The sequence below is a fragment of the Erinaceus europaeus genome, chromosome 12 (assembly GCF_950295315.1).
Source record: "Erinaceus europaeus chromosome 12, mEriEur2.1, whole genome shotgun sequence".
Classification (NCBI taxonomy): domain Eukaryota; kingdom Metazoa; phylum Chordata; class Mammalia; order Eulipotyphla; family Erinaceidae; genus Erinaceus; species Erinaceus europaeus.
Window position 1 is genome coordinate 81,108,519 of NC_080173.1, and position 17,874 is coordinate 81,126,392.

At 41.5% G+C, this 17,874-nt stretch overlaps 2 protein-coding genes across 2 annotated transcripts; both read right to left on the reverse strand.

Moving 5' to 3' along the window:
- Positions 1–2,088: 2,088 nt before the first annotated feature.
- LOC132541743 (olfactory receptor 1D2-like) lies at positions 2,089–3,030 on the reverse strand. Its single transcript, XM_060202451.1, has one exon. The coding sequence runs from the start codon at positions 3,028–3,030 to the stop codon at positions 2,089–2,091; it is 942 nt and encodes a 313-aa protein (XP_060058434.1).
- Positions 3,031–15,331: 12,301 nt separating this feature from the next.
- LOC103111523 (olfactory receptor 1D2) lies at positions 15,332–16,300 on the reverse strand. Its single transcript, XM_007520811.2, has one exon. It carries the CDS (start codon positions 16,271–16,273, stop codon positions 15,332–15,334), a length of 942 nt encoding a protein of 313 aa, XP_007520873.2. The 5' UTR covers positions 16,274–16,300.
- Positions 16,301–17,874: the final 1,574 nt, after the last annotated feature.

Here is a 17,874-nt window from a genome sequence, read left to right on the forward strand (position 1 = left end):
TATGAACTTGATACTGACTCACTACAGCCTATTGTGTATTTTTGCTTTCAGGTATATATTTTGCCCTAATTTATGGATACATGTGAACATATGCTCTATCTTACAGAACCTGGTCTATATCTAGATTTTGAGACTTTGTTAGGAATTGAACCTCCTGGAATGGAATTAGAGAATACTATGAAAGGAAAAGTCTCACCCGAGTAATGAGGGTAAAGGGTTGACATTCCACGCCTCATGTCTCTGAACACAGTCTGAAGTGAAGCATGCTGAGGTGGTACTTGTATTGATTAGGTTGGGATTGGCGGAAGCAGTATCATTTGGTATGAATTGAGAGAAGCATGCAGGAAAGTGAGCCCCACCCTAGAGGTTCCAGGGCTGGGGAACATATAGGCTCTATAGAGGAAGCGGGAGGTCCCTGCTGTCTTAGGGTTTAAGAAAACAGTAGGGAGTCGGGCTGTAGCGCAGCGGGTTAAGCGCAGGTGGCGCAAAGCACAAGGACTGGCATAAGGATCCCGGTTTGAACCCCAGCTCCCCACCTGCAGGGGAGTTGCTTCACAGGCGGTGAAGCAGGTCTGCAGGTGTCTATCTTTCTCTCCTCCTCTCTGTCTTCCCCTCCTCTCTCCATTTCTCTCTGTCCTACCCAACAACGACAACAACAATAATAACTACAACAATAAAAAAAAACAACAAGGGCAACAAAAGGGAATAAGTAAATAAAATAAATATTTTAAAAAAAAGAAAACAGTAGATAGTTATTGCTATAATCACATTATTTGGCAATTGCGTTAACTTTGAAATATCCCTTTGTTAGGATTTGCTGTATCATGCACAACATCATCGTAATTTATGTTCTTTGACATTATTATATAGCTGTGCCACCAGTTGCTTCTGTTTTCCCTGGACTAAGCTTTTAAGAGAGTCAACATATCAAAGACTCAGCCTATGTATTAAAAAGACTCTGATTTTAAAAGTTTGAGACATTCAATCAATTTTTCCCCTCTCATATTAATTAAATAGTGATTTATATGACTACAAATTGATAGGAGTGTACATAAACACCATTCCCACCACCAAAAGACTGTCCCATCTCATCTCTCCTCCCCTCCCCCCCAACCCCATGAAGCTGAACATCCACCCTCACCCTCAGCCCAGGGTTTTTACTTTGGTGCCCTACTCCAAATTCAGTCAAATCCTGCTTTGAGTTTCCCTTTCTGTTATTCTTTCTCAACTTCTGTTATGAGTGGGATCATCCCATAATTATCTCTATCTTTCTGACTTAGCTCACTTAACATAATTCCTTCTAGCTCCATCCAAGATGGGTCAGAGAAGGTGGGCTCATTGTTCTTAATAGCCGCATAGTATTCCATTGTGTATATCTACCACAACTTTCTCAGCCACTCTTCTGTTGTTGGGCACCTGGATTGCTTCCAGGTTTTAGCTATTACGAATTGTGCTGCTATGAACATAGGTATACACATTTCTTCTTGGGTATTATGGAATCCTTGGGGTATATCCCTAGGAGAGGAATTACTGAGTCATATGGAAGGTCCATGTCTAGCCTTGTGAGAGTTCTCCAGACTGCTGTCCAGAGAGGCTGGACCAGTTTACATTCCCACCAGCAGTGCAGAAGGGTTTCTCTGTCTCCACAGCCTCTCCAGCATTTGTTGCTGCTGTCCTTTTTGATGTATGCCATTCTCACAGGGGTGAGGTGGTATCTCAATGTTGTCTTTATTAGCATTTCTCTGACAGTCAGTGACCTGGAGCAACTTTTCATGTGTTTGTTAGCCTTTTGGATATCTTCTTTAGTGAATATTCTGTTCATATCCTCTGCCCATTTTTGGATGGGGTCCTTTGCTTTTTTGTTGCTGAGTTTGCTGAGCTCTTTGTATATTTTGGTTATTAGTCTCTTGTCTGATGTATGATATATGAAGATCTTCTCCCATTCTGTGAGGGGTCTCTTTGTTTGTGTGACAGTTTCTTTGGCTGTGCAGTGGACCTATGTCTTAATAACTCTGTATACCATGCAAGAAAGCACCATACACATAGTGGAGGAATTTCCCAATATCTTCTTTATTCCCCCAGGCTACCTCATGTCAACTTCTGGAAGGCCTTCCCTAGGAGGAGTCCTCCCAGAGCCCTGTGCATGTCCTTGTTCCTCAGGCTGTAGATGAAAGGGTTCATCATGGGAGTCACCACAGCATACATCACAGTGGCTACAGAGTCCTTCAGGGAGTAGGTTTTGAGGGGTTTCAGATAGACCATACAAAGTGTCCCATAGAAGAGGGAGACCACTGCCAAATGGGAGGCACAGGTGGAAAAGGCTTTGTACTTACTAGCGGCTGAGGGTATTCGGAGGATGGCTCTGGAAATCCAGACGTAGGACAAGATCATGATCCCTAAGGGGGTGAAGAATATGAAGCAGCCTGTGGTAATCATCACTACAAGAATAATCTGAATGTTGGAACAGGTGAGCCTCAGCAGAACATACATCTCACAGAAGATGTAGTGGATCCTTGGGGACTCACAAAAGGTCACTGTGGTCATGAGGAGGGTAAGGGTAAGGCCATAGAGAAAAGAGAGAATCCAGCACAAGGTGAGGAGCAACAAACAGAGCTCAGGGTTCATGATTGTGACATAGTGGAGGGGGCGGCAGATGGCCACATAGCGGTCATACGCCATTGCTGCCAAGATGAAATTGTCTAGGGTAACCAAGGAGACTAGGAAGTAGAGCTGTGTCAGACACCCTGCGTAGGAGATGGCTTTGTTCTCAGACTGAAGGTTCACCAGTGCCTTGGGGATTGTGTTGGTGACAAAGCAGAGATCAGTGAAGGAGAGGTTGGCCAGGAAGAAGTACATGGGGGTGTGCAGGCGGGAGTGAGAGCCGATGGCCAGGGCGATGAGCATGTTTCCCACCACTGTGATGAGGTACATGACCAGAAACATCCAAAACAGGACCTGCTGCTCTTTAAGATTCTCTGAAAGCCCAAGGAGTAGGAATTCGGAGACTCCACTCTGGTTGCCTCCCTCCATCTTCCCAGCCTTCTGCAACAGTAGCACCCAAAGCATTACTAGGTACACACAACTGAGTAGGTGAGCAAGTCAGCTGTTTTCCTCGGAATGAAAGATCTTAGGCTAGCTTTTATAATTTTTGTCTATAAGTGGTACAGAGACCTGTACAACATGGAAATGATGCAACTTTGACTATTCTAACAACCTCTAATATGTCCTACTCAGTTCTGCAGAAATCCTGTCTTATTTTACATCCTGCCATTTTACAATACTCTTAAATATTAGTATTAATATTAAATATTGTGATATTGTACAGGTATCTAAACATTTTTAAGGTATTTGTCCACATTATAGTAAATAAATATTATAAAAAGGGTTAAGTAATATTTGAATGAAAAACAAAATATTATTTGCTTCTGGAATGATACATCTTAGAAACTGAAGACAATAAGCTGAAATGTCATTAGAAATAAAATAAATTTCAGGAAAGTAGCCAATCACATGATGGATAGACCCTGAACTAATAGTGCTTTCATAAGTTTTGTGCAAGAGAGAGTAAGACTTATTGCTAGAATGCTGGGATTAAATCTGAGTGATGCCATTCTCTAGCTGTGAAATGTTAAGCAAATTACCTGAACTCTTTATTCTGTTTCTTCATTTTAAAGATGAACTAACATAGATAAAATTAAGTAATAAAATATAAGTATGAAGAGTTGCATGCAGTGAACACGCAACAAGCATTGCCTGTTCATATGAAAACAATAATCATGGGAGCCAAAGGGGTGGTTGGCACACTTGGTTAAGCACACATATCACCATGCACAAGGATCTGGGTTTGAGCCCTCTGCTCCCTACCTGCAGGAAGGATGCTTTAAGAGTGGTGAAGCAGGTCTGAAGGTATCTGTCTTTCTCTTTCCTTCTCTATCTACCTTCTCTCTCAATTTCTCTCTGTCCTGTCAAATAAAAATAAAATATAAAGAAAAAAAGGGGGAACATGGCCTCCAGGAGTGGTGGATTCATAGTCCCAGCAGTAACCCTGGTGGCAAAATAATAATGATGATGATGATGATAGTAATAATAATAATAATAATGCAAGGATCAGAAATAAAAGGCTAAAATAGAATAAATAAAATAGGAGGAAGTCCTATCCACATTATCAACAAAGAAATCCGTGCACCAGTATATTAATGAGGATGATGCAGCACATGTGGATAGACACACCGGACTCCAAATAAAAGATGATTTTGCAAATTAATTAATATGAAATTAATATAAATTATTATAAAATTTAATCTCTTTTTTAGGTTTTCCGTCCTTTTTTTTTTTTTTTTTTTTTTTTTTTTACCAGAGCATGCTTAGCTCTGGTTTGTGGTGGTTCGGGGAATTGAATCTGGGACTTTGGACCCTCAGGCATGAGTGACTCTTTGCATAACCATGATGGTATCTATCTCCATCCTTAACCTCTTTTTTAAAAAGTGCTTGACTTTATTTATTAGTTTATTTTCTAATTTGATATATAAAGAATTTGAGAGGGGAGGGGAAGACAGATGGGTAGCTAGAGAGAGAGAGAAACCAGCAGTGCTTTCTTCACTACTTGTGTAGCTTCCCCCCTGCAGGTGGGGAGCAGGGGCTTTGAACCCGGGTCCTTATGTAGCATGTGCACTTAACCAGGTGCACCACTGGCCTCCCCTCACCCCCTGCAATTTAACCTTTTCAGGTCAAAATTTTGATCGAGAGTTTAAGAAAGAACAATGCATCTAAATTTCTTCTAAAAATAAGCATGAAAATAACTTAGGTAAATTCTGATAAAAGAAAGGAGACATTTCCTCTCTCAAGTATAATGGACACTCAAGTCACATGGTACTGGTGCTGGAATGAAGAGATCAATGGAATTCGGCAGAAACTTTAGAAACGGAGCCATTGAATGCGTTACTGTGAAAAAGTTTTCATTCTCTAATGAGCAGAGTGGGACATCTGTGTAATAACTTTGGGGACATGTCAGATCTGTATTTTGTATCTTAGGAAATTTCAGATGTACTCATGGTAAAAGTAATTTGTGTGGTACACTTTAAAAATCATACCATTTGGTATGTCATTTATATTTTGGTAAAGCTTGACTAAACCTGACTTGTGTTTTTGTCTTCTGAAAATTTTATATATATATTTAATAAAATTTAAATAGAGAAAAACATACACATACATTACATCAAATTTATGTCAACTTTTTTTATAGAGTTAAATCACCTATCTTTATTTTTGTATCTTTTAGTTGATGCATGAAGCACCTACACATAAAATTCAGTCTTATCAGGTAGTGGGCAAAGGGCATTGCAGGAAAAAAGATGGTAAACCTGATGGTATACATTTTTCTGTGTAATCAGATGAATAATTTCCTTGTATAGAAAATACTCTTTAGGGGGCCAGGTGGTGGCACAACTGGTTGATTACACATATTATGGTGCACAACGACCTGAGTTCAGACACCTGGTTCCCACATGCAGGGGGCAATCTTCATGGGCAGTGAAGCAGGGCCACAGGTGTCACTCTTCCTCTCCCCCTTCCCCTCTCAATTTCTCTCTATACGATCAAGTAAAAAGAAAGGGGGAGGGGAAGCAAAAATGGCCTCCAGGAGTAGTGGCTTCATTGTGCAGTAATAACCCTGGTGGTAATATAGCAACAACATAAAATAATCTATGAAAAATAACTTTAAAAATTAATTCATGGTATTCATGGCAGGAGGGCACTGCATCTCTCAAAGGAGACAGTTCCACTCCCAAGAAATAATGCTTTTGTGTGACAGTTTTGACAACTAAGTAGACAAATATAGTTGAGTAGTCACCTGACTTTCAGCACGAAAGTGGATAGAAATTATGATTTTAAGACTCTGAAAATGGCTCTAAGGGAAAGATGCAGATTGTTAGACATATATTCAAGATAATCTTTTGCATTAAGAAATATGAGAGTGGTCCAGGAGGTGGTGCAGTGGCTAGGGCACTAGGCTCTCAAGCATGAGGTTTTGAGTTCAATCCCCGGCAGCACATGTACCAGAGTGATGTCTGGCTCTGTCTCTCTCTCTCTCTTCTATCTTTCTCATTAATAAATAAATAAAATCTTTGAAAAAAAAGAAATATGAGAACTACCCTATTACATTAGGAACAGAAGCAAGGTTAACGGATATATGGAAGGGGGATAAAGAGAGAGAGATATGGGGAAATGCTGGAAGCTTCCTAAACTGAAGTGGAGGAACTGAATATGTTAGTCCATGAAACTAACAGAACAACTAACTAACTAAATGCATGGAGACCTGTATAATGACATAATAGTGAAATTATCTAAAATTCTAAGGCAAAGAAACAATGCTAAAGGAAGCTGTGGAAAAAGTTGGCATTTGTAAGGTATTCCCATCAGGTTTTTATCAGGCATCTCAGCAGCCACTCTACAGGCCAGGAGAGAGTGGAATGAGTTACTAAAAATGTTTAAATATAAAAATTTGACATCTAAGAATATTATATTGTGCAAGTTTCTTTTTTATATAGGAGAGATAAATAAAAAGCTTCACAGAAAAGCAAAGACGTTTCCACCACTAGACTTCCCTTAAAAAAGTATTGTGGGGTGGGTTCAAAAGCAAAACACAAGTATATGCTGTTTCAAGAGACTCATTTAAGGCATAATGACAAACATGGACTGAAAGTAAAGAGATGGAGAGAATGTGAGACAGGACCTAACAATATTACAGACCCCGATGCTATAAAGCTGGCCATTTTGTGTTCAGTCCTAGTTGCACGGACTTCAGGAGTCTGTACAATCTCTGAATCTCCTAATCTCATCTTTAAAGTCTTTCATGAAGGTTTGAGAATCATGTACAATGAAGTGTATGGTAGTAATTTGAAAACCACACAGTGTTCAAAAAATTTGAAAAGATTGTTATATGACTGTCAAATACTAAGGAATAATATGTTTGGGTGCCTGTGTGAGGGTAAGTAATGGCAGTGCACTAGGTATGTAACACATATTTGGGGGTGTGTGTGCAGTTGTGTCCCTGAAACAAGTCTTTTATAAACAACATAAACATCTTCTCAATAAATAAAAGGAAGGGAGAAAAGTGAGAGAGTGAACCAGAAATGTCTATACCTTACCAACTACTCTGTGCTGGTGTTCCCTGATTTCGTTGCTTACATTTTCATCTGAAATTGGATGATAATTCTGTCAGCATTAAAGGCCTGACATTGCTTCTAAATAGGGCTTGATGATATGTCCTCTTGTCTAAAGTTGGGCATCAGGGCAATAGGCGACTGGATAATCAGTCCTTGCCAAAGAGGAGACAGAGTTAAAGGTTGTTTATACTCAAGTGAGAAGGGGGATCTGAGAATGGATGGCTGTATATCAAACTCGCAAGGGAATGAATTGAACTGGAACTACATTAGGTCTATTTATAAATTTAGGAGAGCCTAGGGAGGCAATCCCAAAGTGGCTTGTGAGGTAAACCTGGATAATTGTTGCAATGTTAATACTTATAAGCAAGGGTCTTGGGAAATTAATTGTGTTTACAAAGAGTAAACCAACACTTGATTGTTTAGTCATTACATAGTACCCTCCCCTGTAACCTGTTGACTCTTTAGTATTGAAGTATATTTTGCTTGAAATAATAATCATTGTGTCCCTCTCCCCCCTTTACCTTACTTACTTGTATGATTGTTTTCCAACATTTTATTTTGAGCCCCTGTTTATTGCTGAAATTCAAATAGGTCTCCTTAGATAGCAGAGGTTGGGTTTTGTTTCTTGACCTGGGATGTGGCACAGTGCTCAGAGTGTTGGATTTTATTTCCTAATCCATCTTGACACTCTGACTTTTTTTTTTTTATTTTTGACACTCTGTGACTTTTAATTCATGTTCAGGTTATTGATGTTTAGTGCAATTATGTGTATAAAGGCTTATTGCCATAATCTTTTGCGTTCATGCAATTTATCTCCGCAACTTCCTTCTTTTTTTTTTTTCCTCCAGGGTTACTGCTGGGGCTCGGTGGCTGCATTACGAATCCACTGCTTGTGGAGGTCAATTCCCCCATATTGTTGTCCTTGTTGTAGTTGTTATTGTTGTCATAGCTGTTGTTGTTGGATAGGACAGAGAGAAATGGAGAGAGGAGGGGAAGACAGAGAGGGGGAAAGATAGACACTTGCAGACCTCTTCACTGCCTTCGAAGTGACCTCCTGCAGGTGGGGAGCCGGGGGTTCAAACCGGGATCCTTATGGTGGCCCTTGTGCTTTGTGCCATGTGCACTTAACCTGCTGCGCTACAGTCCAACCCCCCGACACGCGCCTTTTATCTATTTATTGGGTTCCATAAGTCTCTTTGTGTTTGTTTCTTCTCAGTATTTTTGTTTTCATCATACTAAAAAACTTAGGTCTAGTATATTAGGCCTACAAACTCTTCTAAATGTCCCTTTTATTACTCCTTCATTTCGTATCTTATGTTTTTAAGATATATTAATATTTTTAAATGGGTTTCCTTTCCTTTTTTATAAATCCTTTTATTATTATGGTAGGACTGCTCTAGTAGTTATGAACTCTTAAAACTGTTCATCTGAAAAACCCATTACCATTCCCTCAAATCTTAATTATATCTGGAGGTAGGGTATTTTTCTGTTGGAGGTCTTTTAAGTCTATTTTGTTATTCCATTTTGTCCTTTTGGGAATGCTGTTGAGGGTGTTTTGCTATTCTTATGAGAGTGTCCTTACATGGGGCCCTGTCTTCTCCCTTCTTGCTGGGCAGAGCCTGAAGATCCTCCCCTAGGGATGTCTGGAGGTGAGGCTGTGGTGATTTATGACTGTTGTATGCTTTACATTGGGTTCTAGTTCTCCCCCGCCAAGAGAATTAGATCAGTCCAGTTAATTTCGCGGGCCCGCTTGGCCCCGCCCCTAGGGACCCCGCCAGAGTTCCCGAGTGACAGAGTTGCAGAGTTCGTGAGTTTCAGAGTAAGAGAGTTCCTGGGTTCCTGAGTTCCGGAGTAAGAGAGAGTGCGTGCACCGCCGCAAAGAGACAGCAGAGTTCTGTTTGGTGATTAGTTTGTCTTAGTTTATGAATCGTTGTTCCTGAATAAAGAAATACAGCTTCCCTGCCCAGCCGTTGTCTCCGAGTCTCTGTTACCCGCCCATGAAGCCAGCCTGGCTAGAGCCACCGAATTTTAACAACATATGACCTGCTGGAATATATCATAGTGACTCGGTCCAGAGAGTGCCTGTTGAGACCCTCTATGAATGTGTGGAGGGTGTAGAGTAGGTGATGTGAAGACCAGGGACACGAGTATGGTAGTCAACTCTGCAGGCAGGACTTGGAGTTAAGGTTGTGGCGATTATGGTTGAGAGTAGCTGGTCACTCCCTCCCCACAGCCATCAAACAGAACTGTAGAGGATGCTGCACAGTAGTGGTGAGTCCTGGGGCAGTCCACCACCAGTGGCCAGGTTGAAGGAAGGCCAGCCAGTTACTCCATGAGTGCCAGTAGGCCGTGGCAGGGGCACTGTGGAGGTTAGGAGTTTGAGGCAGGAATACTGACCGTCTTGAATACATGGAGGGGAGGCTGTGGCAGCTGGGACTCTTGGGAGCATCTGCCAATCCTCCCCCATACATTTACAGTTGGGTGGCTCTGGAAATGGGTTGTGGCGTCTCAACCACAGGGCAGGTCATTATGCTGGTGCTCCTGTTGCAAATGGCCTTCCCCAAGCCTCCGAAGCTCTGGAGCAAATTCCTATTTTGTCAGTGTCTCTCCTAGCAGTGTGTCTAGAGCTTCAGATAGCATTTTTCCAGAGACTTCCATAACAGTTTAATATTTATTTGTTTATCGGCACAAGAGTTATCCCTGAGGCTTGCTTTCATAATGAATCCACTGCTCCCAATGGTCATTTTTTCCTTTCTATTTCTTTTCTTTTTCCCCCTCCCTTACTAGGAAAGATAGAAATTGAATGGGGGGGGGGTTGGGTGGTAGCGCAGTGGGTTAAGCGCACATGGCACAAAGTGCAAGGACCAGGGTAATCATCCCAGGTTTTTGCATGACATCAATAACAGCAATAATGACCACAACAAGATAAAACAACAAGGGCAACAAAAGGGAAAAAATAGCCTCCAGGAGCAGTGGATTTGTGGTGCAGGCACTAAACCCCAGCAATAACCCTGGAGGCAAAAAAAAAAAAAAAAAAGAAAGAAAGAAAGGAAGAAATTGAGTGGGGGAAATAGGGATAGAGTGTTGGGTTGTAGTATGTGGAAGCTTCCTAGACTGTGCTCTTTCCAGTCTTTTGAGAACCTAGTGAGATCCTCAGCTCTAAAAGATAATGGAAGCTTCTTTTAAGAGGTTTTCTTGCTTGTCTTTTAAAAGTTCTTTCTCCCTGGGACTGCAGATGTTGGTCATGTATTTGAAGAAAACCATTTTTAATGATTCTGTGATTCTTAGTCCTGAAAGGTTGCAGGGCATTTTGCTGTGAATTTGGGAAGATTCAGCTAGCTTCTTAGAATTTTACCAGATTCAGCAAATAGTCCATGAGAAAAGCCAGTTATTTTTGTATTTCCTAGTTTTTATTTTGTTATTCTAGTAATATATGGCTGCTGCAAACCTTGATGTGCTATTTTTTATGTAAATATTTTTAATTTTATTTTTTAGTTACACACACACACATACACAATATCTCAGAGTACTGCTCTGCTCTGGCTTATGGTAGTGCTGGGGATTGAACCTAGGTCCTTTCATACATCCTCCATGAAAGTCTTTTTGCATAACTACTTTACTGTCTTCCTAACCTGGTATGTTATTGTCATTTAGAATAAATTGTCTGCCTCAGTCTGTGCCCTGGTATAGAAAATAGCTTCCTGTATAAAATAGCCAGTTTTACTCACCTCATGTGCAATCTGTTGTCCTTCTGAAATTTTAGTTTATATACTCTCTTATATTTTCACAGTGTGATTTGAAAATCATACTCTTATATTAAAAATAATTGTTGTAGCTTGGACATTGATTGCTGCAACCCACTATATTCCATGTGGAAGAAAATGTTTATATCTAGAGACTTAGTTTGGTTAAGCCAAATTAAAGAAATCTTGATTTGGTTAAACCATTTAAGTGAGTATTAAGTGACCACATTCCTCTACTATAACTACTCTGTAGTCCTGTTGCTACAACCTCAATACATACAATTATCTGTCACTTCGGAGTACAGAAACAACCTTCTGTATGAGTTTGCTGCTTCCCTGATTGGTAATGGTAATGCACTCTCCTCAGGTTAGTCTGAGTTACATTCCCTCAAAGTAAATCCAGCATTTAATTTCCCTTAGGCCCCCTTTAGAGACTTTCCCTCATAGGATGTTGATGGCATTCCTTATCACGTCTTACAGAACTTTACAAGTGCAGGTTTTTGTTTGATTCTCCCCATTTCTTGAATCTTCTCCCTCACACAGAGATCATTTTTTCCCATTTTGTTGCCCCTGTTGTTATTGTTGTTGGATAGGACAGAGAGAAATTGAGAAAGGAGGGGAAGACAGAGAGGAGGAGAGAATGATAGACACCTGCAGACCTGCTTCACTGCTTGTGAAGTGACCCTCCCTGCAGGTGGGGAGCCGGGGACTTGATCCACGATTCTTATGCCAGTCCTTGCACTTCGCACCTTCTCTTAGATTATAGAGCTTTTCATCCATTATCTACTTTGGTCAGAACACAGTTTTATTTTTGTAGATACTTTTCATTCTGTTATCTTGGAGCTAGCTAAGACAGTTGTTAAATCTATCTGGACATATCAGGAAAATCTCTCTGAAGGAGTTAATGATTGTATTGTGCTTATAGAATGGGAGTAGAGCCCAAATTAATTCTTGATATGTGGAAGTAACTCAGTTACTGTTTCTAAATGTAGCAATATAGAGCAATTATTTCTCTGCTACTGGGATATTTATGAAACAATAATTGTACTATTATACAACAGTGGGCAAGGACTTGGGCTTAAGGCCCAGTCCCCACCTGCAGGGGAAAAGCTTTGCGAGTGGTGAAGCAGTGCTGCAGGTGTCTCTCTGTCTCTCTCCCTCTTCATCTTTCCCTCCCCTCTTTATTTCTGACTGTCTCTATCCAACAAATAAAGATAATTAAAAATTTTTTTAAAAGAGGTACAAGAATGAATGGCATAGACCCAGGTAATAAATTCAAAGCTTTATTTCCACATATTTATAATAAGTAAGTGGGTGAATGTTCCTGAGTCAAAACCTAGAAGATGTCTAAAGACAAACTTGATAAGTTAGGCAGAGAACACATGCATTAGAGTTCTTCCAAGCTTAAATAATTATAGAGGTTCTATATTGTGTCTATATGGGGTTTCTCTTCAAACTGTCTAAAGTGAAAACAACAACGAATGACTCAACTTTCTAGAAATATCTTGATTAGTGCTTACTATGTCTGATTTCTTTATTGAAAATATTTCTTAATAGAGTCCTCTGTATTTGGAAGAAATTCTCAAAGGAGATTTCAGATTCTTAGACGCTTGGAGAGATAAACGGGAAAGTCAGTGTTGTCATTTTAAATCTGACAAAAATAAAATCTAGAGCAATGAGAAGAGTAGATAAAAGTTGTGTCTCCTCAGTAGCAGCAGCTGTGATGCTTGTCTTGATGTAGACTCACTCGCACAGCAGTTTGCACAACTGGCCACTCAGCAAGAGTTCACGATAAATCCTCATTCTCACTAGTAGATATATCAACATGTCTTTCCATTGTCCCAAAACATGTTTATTTGCCTGATTGAAACTCTGTGGATCTTGGTGAATATCCTGCAGTAAGTGCACAAGTTTCTCTGCAAGGTTAGAAGTTTCCCTCATCCTGAAATATTCCTCCTCCTCAATGCCTGTTAGTCACACTGCACATACATGGTTGGTAGGGCCAGGAAGTATATCCAAGAGATTGAAATTTTTTCCACTTGTTTTGCTTTTCTGTGATCTCTAGATTTCCACATTGATATAATCTCACCTCACATCAGTCCTGATATATTGACTAGAGCACCGTTCAACTCTGGCTATTGATGGTGGTGTACCTTTGGATTCTCTCCCTCATGTGTGGGGGCTGAATTTTAAGGGAAAAATGATTGCATTATTGTCTAGGCAGATTAGTGTTAAACAAGAGTAGCTTGACATCGGGTAGCATTCTGATATATGGAGAGAAATTCTGGGTGATTTGTGGTGAAGTGTCTGTGGGTCAGTGTAAGTAAGGGGGCTCTTGATTCAGAATGGCTCAGTGTCATTATCCACTTCTTACAATATTTACCTTATCTGTTAAATTAATTCATTACTCCACACATTGCTCTAGATGTTAGAGATGAGCTACTAAATGACAGCCATTTTCTGTCCTCAAAACCTAGCACAGGGAGAAAAGAAATTGTACTCATGTGATTGCCGTGGACCACCACAGCGGGTGAGCAGCAGTAGAGTCAGGGGTCTCGGAAGGTGACCTCCCCGGTGGGTCAGGAGTCGGCGCAAGGGAGAACAGAAAACACCACACTCATATGGAGGGTGAATCTGGACTCATTTTAATAGTGAAACTGCATTAGCTTTTATACTTTTTTCAGGTTACATTCAGGTTGCCTAAACAACTAGTTCATAAGGAAGTAGCAATAAGCATCATAGTCTTGTGGCTTTGGCAGGCTACATGTTACTCCCCTATTTCTGTAAAGAATGGTACAATACTTAGTATCGCCCTGTTCTCAGGGGAGGTCGTACCCAGAATTGTTTTTGACTTTTGCCGAGGGGTCTTTCTATCATTAGTCTTCTATGGGGGGCAAACGGATCTTTGCCTAGTCGTGGACCACTGCTCACCTAAATCGGGTAAAGTTTAACTATTAATCTTTCTTTGTTTCGATATGTCAGCTTGTACCTGGGAGGCCTCAATCTCTGCATTCTTTCTTTGAGGGGCAGGTCATAACATGACTTCTTTTGTCCGTCTATGCTGACCCACCTTCCCCACTTTCATAATGTAACTTTCAAATATGCCCCTGTGTAAGGGAGAAGGGGTGCTTCTGACTCTCCATTCCCACCAGGCACTGCCAAAGCACTATTAATCAATTGTGACAGTATAATTATTTGCAACAATAACGGGGGGAGCATGCGTCATCCCATTCTCGTCCTCCTGCCCAGCTTCCTTGAAGTCTGAATGGAGGTCCAGAGGAGATGACTCTGTCAGGATCCCTGGCGTTCTTGAGGGGGCACCGCATGTGATAACAGCTGTTTTGTAAAATATAATTTTCCTAATAAAATGATAACAAAATCATGCAAGAGCAAGTAATTTAATGATCTGGTGCATGTGTTTCTGGGTGAAGTGGAGTGGGTGGTGGCAGCATTTCCAGGCAATGGAGGCATCTTATGGTGAGTGAGAACAGTCTGGTTTGAGCAAACCAAAGATGCCATTATGTCTGGAGAGAGGATTATCCACGAGCTAATTGATCTGATGAAATAAGGGTCTTGTGTTCATGTTATTATTTTTTTTGAACTTTATATAAATGGAAAAGGAAAAGTAACCACCTCTCTTCTGTCTCTATACTACTTCTGCTTATGAGCATGTATGCTGATGGGCTTAAGAATTTTGTTTTAAGACTATGAAGAGGAAATGAGAAGCGAGGTGCACAGATTAAAGACGAGATAAATGTCTGAAAGACAAACTCTCAGAGAAAAGGAATGCAGGAAATAATAAAAAGTGGCAGTCTTGTTGAGACCTAGGTGACAGACATTCCCAGAGTGAAAGAGCAATTTCTTAACATTTCTACCTGATTGTCACTGGCTTTGTCTAGAGGCAATATGGGTCAGCATTGAAGCAATGGGAGCTGTGCCCCGCAGAGAATCAAGAAGTGAAGGCCTTCCTCAAGTTACTTCTTGTTGGGGTAGCTCACGGTGTCTTTATGTGTGATTCAGAGACAGCAGGCTCCTTCGTGAAGTTCTGAATTCAGAACAATATGAGTGTATGTGTGCTAAGAACTCTGGATGACCTGCTAGGCTATAACTATGCTTATGTGTGTAAGTTTAGGAATGTGCCCATGTCATGATTTGCTTCTGCAAAATTGCAGTGTTTGTGTTCGTATAGCCTTATTTTTGGCCAAGGTTGTTGTCATCTAGGTGATACTGGGTTATATAATGGCTTTTCTTCCTCCCAGATATTTGATTTCCCTTTGAGTCAGAATTATGTTATCATATCATATTAACTACCTATATTAATCACTTGTGAGATTCACACAAGATAAGTCTTTGCCTTGTATTTCATGAAGGAAATTCCCTGTCTTCTCTTTCATGCTCTCCCTCCTGCCTGCCCCCCCAAATCAGTCATGTCAACTTCTGGAAGGCCTTCCCTAGGAGGAGTCCTCCCAGAGCCCTGTGCATGTCCTTGTTCCTCAGGCTGTAGATGAAAGGGTTCATCATGGGGGTCACCACAGCATACATCACCGTGGCTACAGAGTCCTTCAGGGAGTAGGTTTTGAGGGGTTTCAGATAGACCATACAAAGTGTCCCATAGAAGAGGGAGACCACTGCCAAATGGGAGGCACAGGTGGAGAAGGCTTTGTACTTGCTAGTGGCTGAGGGTATTCGGAGGATGGCTCTGACAATGCAAAGGTAGGACAGGATCATGAACGCAAATGGGGCGAGGAAGATGACAGATCCTGTGGCAATCAGTACTATATGATTGATCTGAGTGTCGGAACATGCAATTCTCAGTAGAACATACATCTCACAGAAAATATATCGGATCTTTGGGGACCCACAGAAGGTCACTGTAGTCATGAGGAGGGTATGTATGAGACCATAGAGGACAGAGAATACCCAACACAAGCAGAGGAGCAAAATACAGAGAGTAGGGCTCATGGCCGTGGTGTAGTGGAGGGGGCGGCAGATGGCCACATAGCGGTCATATGCCATCACAGCCAGGATGAGGTTGTCCAGGGCCACCAAGGAGACCAGGAAGTAGAGCTGTGTCAGACACCCTGCGTAGGAGATGGCTTTGTTCTCAGACTGAAGGTTCACCAGTGCCTTGGGGATTGTGTTGGTGACAAAGCAGAGATCAGTGAAGGAGAGGTTGGCCAGGAAGAAGTACATGGGGGTGTGCAGGCGGGAGTGAGAGCCGATGGCCAGGGCGATGAGCATGTTTCCCACCACTGTGACGAGGTACATGACCAGAAACATCCAAAACAGGACCTGCTGCTCTTTAAGATTCTCTGAAAGCCCAAGGAGTAGGAATTCGGAGACTCCACTCTGGTTGCCTCCCTCCATCTTCCCAGCCCTCTGCAACAGTAGCACCAAAAGCATTATTATAGCAGTAGTTATCTATTGCCTTCTTAAACCCTTAGACAGCAGGAACCTTTCCCTTTCTCTATATAGTCCATATTTCCCCCAGGCCTGGAACCTCTAGGGTGGGGCTCACTTTCCTGCATGCTTCTTGCAGTTCATACCAACTGATACTGCATCTACTGATCCAACCTAAGCAATGTAACCTGTACCACCTTGGCATGTTACACTTTGGACTGTGTCCAAAGACGTCAGGCATGGAATGTCAACCCTTCAGCTTCATTACTCTGGTGAGAACTTTCCTAGCTCACAGAACTCCTTAATTCCATTTTGAGTGGTGTACTTCTTAACAGAACCTCAAAACCTAGATACAGACCAGGGCTCATGAGATAGGGCTTATGTGTCCACAAGTTGGGGGGAAATATATACCTTAAAGCAAAAGCGCACAATAGTTTGCAGTGAGTCAATAAATTGAAGCAAGCAAGCAGAAAGACCCCAAAAGACTAAAGTACCTAATGAAATAGTTCCTACTTAGACCTAGATATGCTCCTTGCCTACCTTCTAGTGCATGTTCCTCAATCACTCCAAAGCTGAGGACTACAAAAGCTGAATAAGGGCAAGAGACTGGCATACTTTAATAATGATGACTCTTTAGTCACTACCAGGCCACCCCATCAGCTGGGGCCCTACTCAGGGAGTTCTGTGATTCCCACACAGGCATTATGGACCTAGACCTCTAACTGATCCCTCTCACCACTGTCACTGGTCATCTCCATGGGGAAAAACATAATGGACTCCTTTGTGGGCCCTATCAGACCTAGCCCTCAGTGTGGATCAGCAGTGGTAGGGAATGTTCCATTTTCCAAAGGAAGTTTGGCAACATACTCTACCTACTACCTGAGGAAGATAGGTCCCGAAATTAGTACAGCCTGGAATGTTTCTTGCCATGACCACAGAATGTGAGCTCAGACTTACAGGGATGCAGTGGCTACATAGGCTCCTGTGCTGAATATGGGCTCCAGATCAGACTGGTGGGATTTATAGTTAACAATATTTATATGTTATCCCTATATTTGGGAGCTATTCTCTTCCCTGATCCAGCTTTCTAGTCCTTTTTCTAACTATGACACCCATCTCCCCAGACAATAACCTGGGTCCACCTGCTTATTAGATGTCAGGCTCAGGCAAAAACTAGTAAAGTCATGGGCCCTCTGGAATATACCTAAAACAGGCATACTAGCTTTTTACAAAATGGAGACCCCATATCATCATCTGCAATATTCTTGCCTTTAGGTTCACGATTAGTCAATAATTTGTTCTGCCTTATATCTTAACTCTTTTTCAGCCACCAGGTTCCAGATGATACCATGATGCCAACCCAACTTCCTTGGGCAGAGGACCCCACCATGTGTCCTGGAGCCCCGCCTCCCCAGATCCCTGCCCTACTAGGGTAAGAGAGAGATAGGCTAGGAGTAATATGCATCAACCTGCCAACACCTGTGCTTATCAGAGAAGCAATTACAGAAGACAGACCTTTCACCTTCTGTATCCCATAATGATCCTGGGTCCATACTCCCAGAGGGATA